Raw genomic sequence first — 9,112 nt, 5'->3', positions numbered from 1 at the left:
GCACGGTGTTCCTACATCAGTTCACACACTTATTCAAACACTGTAGTCTGTTTTTAAGTCACTTCATTTTAAGTTAATTTTAAGTGATTGAAATTTAATTCAGAGTTTATTATTCAGTTCAGCTCTGTCATGCTGCTGATAGAACTGATGCTGCACAGCAATAAATCTAGAACAAGAAAAGGGCGTGTCTCAAACTATTGCCACAATGTTGAAAACGTTCTGGGCACCTGAGTCAGGGGTCTGGTATGTTCCTCCTCTGTTCGTGTGTTTTCTGTAAGTACTCCTGTTAAAAGTCAGTATGCATTCATATTTTCGGTTAATAAATATGATTAATAAACAGGGTTAAATACACTGAGTGCATGATTTAGATTGTGTACATTAGTTTGCAGTACAAGGCCAGCACAAGGAGCAGAGGTGGGAGGCGCAACACAAACAGTGTCTCACCCAATAACCACATTGCTGGGGTGTGGAATTTCGGATGGGTGAAGATGAATAAATTCCAACCCCTCTTTCCATTAGTCTGGCATCTGATTCAGTACCAGGATGTTCTGGTCCGGTGTGATCGGTGTTGTTTTTCTGCTCCTACAAGGCACCACGGCGTCCACCTGCTACAGTGAGAGGTAAGAACTTTTACTACTTCTGTCACTGTTCTGCTTTCCTAATTATTGGGGTTTTATTTTTGACATGTAGAGAGATGTGTGAATGATATTTACTTATTGGCCACTGTTGCATTCAGAATAAAATTTGCAATAATTATGATTATTATATTGCCCACCAAACCTTAAGCGTGTAGCTACGATACCTTGTGAAATGATCATTTTCACAAACAATAATATTTCCTTATACACAATACATCACAACCTTAACTGTGAACAATAAAATGTCCATTTATGACCAAATTAAACATTAATGATCTGTTCTTGCAATTGCAAGTTACAATGTTTGTGTGAAAGAATTTTGAAAATTGATCAACATTTGCCAAAGCTACCGAGAACCTTTTTTTTTTTTAACTTTGACTCACAGTGTATATAGATGCACTTTGTGGGTGTACAATGACTGACTGTAAATACTTATTGCTCTGTATAATTGGTCTGCTTTCTCCATCAGATCAACCTGCTCTTAAAATTTGTGCAAATAGTTTACACATTTTTAAAAATATACTTTGCAATACTATGCAATATCTATCCACCAAATATGTCCTTAAATTCCTACATACTTTTGTAAATCCTGATAATAAAATATCAATATATTCTCACTGCTTAGCAATAAAATAAGTTGGTAATGTACAATTAACATAATTCTGCACTTTATTGGCTCCATATCCACCTACTTGGTGAACTATTCTATTGCATGTTCTAGCAGTTTCTAATTCATCTGACCATCCAGACAAATTTCTTCTTAACCTGAGATGACAGTTTGGGTTTTCTTTCCTACCTAGACAAAGGTACTACTGTTCCATGTGCTTTTTAATTTAAGAACAGTTGTTTGTACAGGTAATTGAGACTTGAAGTTGCTTAGACATTCTGGACTTCTATGAACCATAATCTATTATCTGCTTGGTCTGTACAGAGCTCTGTGAATTTAGTTTACTGTGGGTAGTCAAACCAGCCCTATTTATATGGGCACAGAAAAGTTGTCCTCTATAATCACTAATGAAGAATTAGGATGTCATGCAACAAAGAACAAAGGAAAAGGAATTCTAGAACTTTCAACATCATTAAATTCATCGTTAACCAATATATGTGAATAGAAAAAGGCTTTAAATGATTAAAATTCCAATACAGCAGTGAAATACACCAGTATTACAATTGTATTTGACCTCAGCAGTACCATATGTTGAAGTGCTAAATGCTGCAGCACAGTTAATAACACTTCATTTTATTGTGATTTTTTTTTTTTTAGCATTTACCTGTTGGCAGTGAACTCCCAGCCTCTAGGGGGAACTACAGAGACACTATGCGTCCAACTGAGACCCATAAATACACTTTCAGTGAAGGTGATCCTGAATCATAAAGGAACAGGCAGGATTCTCCTGAAGGACAGCCACATAGGACACGACGACTATCGATGTGTCCAGTTTCAGGTCTGACTCTTATTAAAGAGATTATTCTACTTATGCATTTTCTAGTCGTGTCAAATTACCTGTGTTTCTCCACCCTGACTGAGGAGGGCCAGACGATACCTAAAACACGCCCCCTCCGACGTGTGTAGTAGCTAACCGCTTCTTTTCACCTGCCTGAACAAATCAAACAGAGATCTGTATTGCGTACAGAGGGTCACACACAGATCTCCATTATTTTACCAGTTTTGTACAGAGGCTGCAACTGCTGCATTAATGAGGAATCCTTTCAACCCGCCCACCCTCAGATACATCCAATTATGTCCAGTGTACGTGATCTCTAATGATTGTCATTTGGGGAAAGTCTTTAAAAATGTGAACTGTGAACGGTGCTGAAAATGAGCCCAGCTGTAAAAGCCAAATACTTACAGCTCAGACAAGAACCATCACATAAAAACAAGGAAAAAACCCACATCTCAAACTCCATTAAACAACCTGAATCTTCAAAATTAATATTTCCAAAATAAGCTTGACCTTTTATTTGGTTTTATCAGAGGTGCTGTACTTTTTATGTCCCTTCTCAAGAGAAACAGCAAAGCTTCTGGTACAAGTACAAATTCTGGTGTTTGTATTTTTGTGACCGTGGCTTTCAAATCCTTTTGCATCAATTTACTCTAAAAGTTATATATGCATTGAAAAAGAGAATATTTTGTCAATTTTTATGGATTTAAATTGTTTTGACACTTTCGAACTATATACCACATGGTGTGTAACTATACCATACAAAGCATAGAAACCCACTGGGTAGGGTGCGGTTTGAAATGCAGAGTGAAACACTGGGTGGAAAACCCCGTATTTTAAAATACATGATACAAGAGGGATTTACTACATAAAGAATATTTTAATGATTCCTTATTGTTGCTGGTGTGCTCAGATGTGGGCACTGATTTTTATCTGTAAAATTACTTTCAAAGTCTTAAATGTAGCTTTTCCTGTCAGGCAGTAATAATAAACTAAATATGTTGTCAATGTGTGAAAATGTTAATCAGTTTAATAACTGATCATGCTGACACAACCAAAGTTGAATGTTTTGTTGTTGTTTTTCCTGTTTTATTCTGAACAAGGTTCCTGATGTAAACATGGAAACTGAGACAGTTATTAATTTAGAGATCAATGAGGGACCAGTGTTTCTGAACAAAACGACAAAGATCCTCATCAAACCTCGCAAAGAACTGATCATCATTCAGACTGACAAACCCATCTACAAGCCAGGACAAACCGGTAACATTAAATACATGTGAAGTAATACAAATTAATTATTTATTACAAGTAGCAAGTGATACAGCACTCAGGATCAGATCTGATAAATAATGTATTTATTGTGTAGGACTTTTATGTTATATTGCATCACTAAAACAATAATTATGTCTGGATTGGGGTCGTTTTCTTTACTAAATGTGATTTTCTGTTTTGTAGTCAAATCCTTAGGAAACAAACCTGATGTTTTTAGGAAGTCCCTTTTACACCCTGCAACAGCTACATGATTTAACATGATTATTCCATAATAAGTATTATTCTATAATTATAATGATTATACTGATAATTCTCTTGCTTCTTCTTGATGTTAATTAACAACACATTTAGGTCATTTTTGGACATATATAATGTTTAACAAAAGTATGTGAAAACTTTGTTTACAAACATTCATATTGGTTCTGTGTTCTTAATAGTTGATCGAAGTCTTTAGGAAAGCGTTTATATTTACAGTGTGTAGCAGACGCTCTTATCCAAAATGTCTTATAAGACTTCTGTTGTACTTTTCTCAGTGGACATTTCCTTACTCTAATACAGGACAATAGAAGTGCAATCTGTAGCCTTAATGCTTGTATTCCATTGAGTCCTGAGTAATGGGACAAGCCAAACCAGACTTGTGGAAAGCGTAACTAGATTGCTTTTATAAATATAAGATATATAGATATAGATATATATTAATGATTTTGTTTATTCTTCACAGTGAAATTCCGCATAGTGTCTCTGAATTCAGATTTCCTCAACTACAATCAGATGGTACGAACATTTTTACTTCTTTACACTTATTTTACTGACAACAGAAAGTTTCTCTGTGATTACAAATCATGAATGTACTTATAATTCCTTTTCATTTAGTAATGTACACTGTACACTATAAGCCAAAAGTATGTGGACACCTGAACAGTAGCTTGTTGAACATCCCATTCCAAGACGATGGACATTACAGAACTTTAAAGGATCGTTCATATAATTAAAAAATATAATGAGTGCTTCACATCATTTATTCATTTAAAATCAAATCTGTAAACAAGATATAATTCAGTCTATAAATTTAAACACACAATATACTCACACAATCAGACACGTATGAACAGTGATGTTACAATATGTTGTCATCTCTCAAGTGTGATGCCTGCAACATAATATTCAAGTTAAATGGTTTTGAAATGCCCTGTAATGGACTGTTGAGCTCTCTGGAGTGTTTCCTGCCTTTTGCCCACTAAATCAAACCCAACACAACCTTGACCAGGATAAATCAGTGGTAAAAAGGACATTGAATAAACCTTTCCAGTAAAGGTGAAGGTATCATGATTAGGTACATCTTTTTTCCATGATCACGTCAGCAGGATGATGCCAGGTCTTACTTTTGTGGATTTGTGGACAGACAGTGCATTTGCTTGACTGGCCTGCCTGCAGTCCAGATCTGTCTTGTATCAACCATATCAAGTGTATCAAGAATGGAGAAAAGATTCCACTGGCAAAACTGCAACAATTAGAGTCCTCACTTCCCAAACCATTAAAGAGTCTCATTAATATGAAAGATGATAAACACAGGGCTAAACACGCCTCTGTTCCAAATGTTAAGGTATTGTATTGCAGGTATTAGACTCTAAATGTGTTTATATTTACAAAGTACGATGACGTTGCTCAGTAAAAATCATTTTTTGTGAAATATATTTTTTTCTTTTTCAGTTTTCGATAATAGAACTGAAGGTATGTTGCATCTTTTAACATTTTCTCTCTACATTAATGTTTTATTTTTAAAATTATAAATGCTAAATTTTTCAAAAAATTTTATTTCAGGACCCAAATTCGAACCGGATTGGTCAATGGTTACAGCTCTCCACAGTCAAAGGTCTTCTGGATCTGTCATATCCCACAAGCCCTAAAGCTGCATATGGAATTTACACCATCACTGCCATGAACGAGAAGAACGACGCCATCACACAAAGCTTTGAAATAAAGGATTATGGTCAGAACCAGCATTTAGTTTATTTACATTAGAATACTTTTAACGTCCTGTTTCCTATAGAGCTCAGTACTGTGTAATATTTATAGTACAGAGTCAAACTATTATTGTACTTTTTGCATGCAGTATAAAATCTTTTAGATATTTTATATGTGTTACAGTTGATGTCAAGAACTGGTGCTTGGACCCTGATGATTACTGCTTACAGATTAATGTTCACATTTGTATATATTTCTTGAATTTCTTGTAGTGTTACCAAAGTTTGAAGTAACGGTGCAGCTTCCTCCAGTCGTATCCATTCTGGAGTCTTCTGCAACTCTGGAAATATGTGCAAAGTAAGAGCACACTAAAAGAAGTTTAAATATAAAAAGATTGTACACTGTTACCTGAAAGTAAGATGGATATCCATATACTTATGAGTTAATTATTCAATAACACATTTTCTGTATAGATACACGTATGGGAAGCCGGTGAACGGATCTGTGAAGGCCGTCTTGTGTCGTAACAGTTACAAATACTGGTGGTTCAGTTCATCAAGCGATCAGCCGCCCGACATCTGCAAAAATATTAATATGATGGTTTGTAACTTCAAAACTCTGTCATTATATAATAATTTATGTCTTAACTTAGCATGAATTAATTATTTCGCATTAATCACACATTTTTATTTGCTGTATTTTATTTGCTGGTAAATTTTGTACTTGACGTTTCATATTTTGCCCAAATAATCAGATCCACTGCGACCCTGACCAGGGTAAACGGTGAAACAGACAATGAATGAATGAATGAATGAAAAGATTCATTTGATATTAACTGGAGACAGATAGCTCTGCTCTTTTCACTTACTGTGATTGCTGCAAGCTGTGAATGTCCAGTGGAAATGAAATGAACTGTGACATATTCATTCATTCATTCATTCATTCATTCAGGGTCGCGGTGCGTATAGTTCAATTGACAAAAGGTAAAAAACCAAAAAAAAAAGTCCATCACAGGGCAAACACACACACACACACACACACACACACACACACACACACACACACATCTGTAATAAGCTCAACCACAAACATTCCTGCACGATATTAACTCGCTGTTATTTAGTGTTTGAAGCGAAATTCATCTCCCATTCATCATTGCATTATTTTCTTCTCTAAAACTCCTCTAAAAATTCTCCACCTAACAATTTTCCCAACTTAAAAGCTCGTTTCAGGCTTTTTGATGCTTTATGAATAATTTTAGCATTACTAGGATGTATTGTGGGAAACACAGAAAATGAATTCATTGATAATTTCTTAACTAGGAATCACACTTTGCACTAAGAATCTTTAGGAGTGTGGCCCCCAAAAACACACACACACTAACCATTGCAACTGTACTCACACTACCCATGAGACTTTGCTTGTACATATTTGCATATAACTATTTACACACCAATCAGGTCCAAGTGAGTCCCACAGTACGTTAGTAACTGGTTACACTTACTATGGATAACATTCATTTCTAACACACTATTAAAACTACAATCTCAATCTGCTCATAAATATCAAGTTAATTTTATGTAATTTATAGTCATTAAAGTATTTTTTAAATCATCTAACCATTTTAATGTCTTTTATAGACCGGTAAATCTGGATGTGCTTCTACATTGATTGATCTGAACGATTTTGCTTTAACCAGTGCACAGTATCAAGATGTAATCCAAGCTAACGCTGATGTGGAAGAATATGGAACCGGTAAGAGTTTCCCAATATTGTTCCCGTTTTTTCAGTCATTGTTGAGTTGGATAAATAACCAGTAGGACTCGTCCTCTTTACAGTGCTGATATAAAAATGTCCAACAGAAATGTCTTCACACTGAGGGTCACTGGGACGTCAAGGTCACTAACCACATGCGAAACTCCAATGTTGGTGCCACCTTCTTTGGCAGTTCTGTAGCTGAAGCTCTTGTACTTTTCAGTAAGGTCCACCATAAATCAGGTGACACGTTTGCATTCAGATTAGAAACTGAATTACAACATGGGTGGCTCTTGAGATGAACCAGATCTCTAGAATGATTAGTGACTGGTCAATGTTTCTGACACTTATGACCAGGCTGCTCAGGCAATGAGGCTCTTAAAACTTTCCAAGAGACTGTGGCTGGCTAATGAATGGCTCATCTGTTCGCTTAGAAAACAGTGTGGTCAACAGGTCCGGTGGAGCAGAGGGCTCCCTCCTATTAAGCATTTTTCCTAAACCACAAGCTAAACCTTGTGCTTTCATGTGTGGTTGTGTGAAGGACAAAGCTTATTTGAGGAATATATTTGTCCCATGAATTGTGTTTGCCACTGAAATAAGCCAGAATGGCCGTTTTCAGCTTGTGGTTTCCTCAGGTTCTGAAGCAACAAAGCATCACTTTATATTTTATTGTATTTTGTTTTAATGCAAGTGAAACAAATCAGCAAAAATGTAAAAGATCAATCAGAAAGGACCAAACTCTTGTTTTTGGCACTGTAGGTGAATCACATTGCAATATTTTATTTTAATTCAAATATCTTTTGTGCAGTGGCTCTTATTTTCTATTGGCACCAGGAGGCCTGTAAGTTTGTAGTTACACCACAGTGAATAAATATTGAGATGGTGTTCATGTTGTGTGTGTTGTGTGCAGGAGTGGTCCTGAGTGGGTCCAGCAGTATGTCTATAACAGCTAATATCCTTACCATTACGTTTGAGGATTCACCACCAGCATTTAAACTGGGCATTCAGTATGAAGGAAAGGTAAATCCAGTACAGACCGCTCATACAGATATTAATCACATACCGAAATCATTTCAGGCAGTATTGTTTGAGAAACTGTCATGCTACCGTGATGGACACACAGAGTCAGGAGTACTTTGGGAATTTATTGTCACTTAACACAGACTGTCACTGCATCAATAAATGCAATGTAAAACTGTATTATTCAAAGAGAAGCCTTATAGTAATATTACACAGAAACGATGGCAAGTTCTCTGGGTCCAAAGTCATCTGAGATGGACCGAAAGATAGTGGAAACGTGTTATGTGAACACACAAGTCCATGTTTCAGCTGCTTTCTTTTGGGGGAAAATGGACATTGAATTCTATGTGCCAAGGATGAAAAAGAGCATCTGTGATGGCATGAAGGTGCATGACTGATGTGCACATATGTGAAGGTACACTCGATGCAGAGGCTAATATTTCTATTTTGGACAGACACATTCTGCTGTCAAGAAAAAAACAACAGCAAGATACCAGATTTTTAAACTATTTTTCTGAACTCAGTCAAGTTTAATCTAAATGTTTGATTTAAATGACCGTTTCTAATTACCACCCAGTTTATTCTAGATTTTTAGTTCTGCTTGCTGTGTTCTGTTGGTTAATGTTGGTCGTCCCCAGTGTCCAGCTCTCTCCTACAGTTCGTGGATGTTTTTTCTCCTTACATGCTATGAGATTATTTTGTTTGCATGCTGACACTTCCTCTTTTTGCATCTTTGTTCTTCTGTACTAGATTAAAGTGACCAATTGGGATTCGACTCCTATGAAAAACAAAGAGGTGTATCTGAATATCAGGTACGGAGATAAAAGTATAGTCAAGAAGCTGCTCACAGATGTGAACGGTATCGCTCGTTTCACCCTCGAAACTTCTTTGTGGGGTCTGACGACGGTCACGTTAGAGGTGGGTCTTTGTTTACTTTCTCACAAATGATTTGGGTAATTTTACAAATGGTGCAACTAGGCCTGTCATGACATACTTGTGTCAGTTACACGTGTATATAAA

At 36.2% G+C, this 9,112-nt stretch overlaps 1 protein-coding gene across 1 annotated transcript in view; it reads left to right on the top strand.

The window, feature by feature from the left end:
- The first annotated feature begins 543 nt into the window (after window positions 1–543).
- Window positions 544–9,112, top strand: part of LOC134317494 (alpha-2-macroglobulin-like protein 1) — a 29,404-nt gene continuing 20,835 nt past the window's right edge. Inside the window, exons 1-11 of the mRNA XM_062998194.1 lie at window positions 544–620; window positions 1,903–2,083; window positions 3,184–3,340; window positions 4,074–4,126; window positions 5,063–5,083; window positions 5,174–5,342; window positions 5,590–5,674; window positions 5,791–5,917; window positions 6,958–7,072; window positions 7,983–8,092; window positions 8,843–9,010. Coding sequence (XP_062854264.1) covers window positions 544–620; window positions 1,903–2,083; window positions 3,184–3,340; window positions 4,074–4,126; window positions 5,063–5,083; window positions 5,174–5,342; window positions 5,590–5,674; window positions 5,791–5,917; window positions 6,958–7,072; window positions 7,983–8,092; window positions 8,843–9,010 — 1,263 coding nt within the window. The remainder of the gene's footprint in view (window positions 621–1,902; window positions 2,084–3,183; window positions 3,341–4,073; window positions 4,127–5,062; window positions 5,084–5,173; window positions 5,343–5,589; window positions 5,675–5,790; window positions 5,918–6,957; window positions 7,073–7,982; window positions 8,093–8,842; window positions 9,011–9,112) is intronic.

The sequence above is a fragment of the Trichomycterus rosablanca genome, chromosome 7 (genome assembly GCF_030014385.1).
Source record: "Trichomycterus rosablanca isolate fTriRos1 chromosome 7, fTriRos1.hap1, whole genome shotgun sequence".
Taxonomy (NCBI): Eukaryota; Metazoa; Chordata; class Actinopteri; order Siluriformes; family Trichomycteridae; genus Trichomycterus; species Trichomycterus rosablanca.
This window is presented reverse-complemented; position numbering and strand designations above follow the sequence as displayed.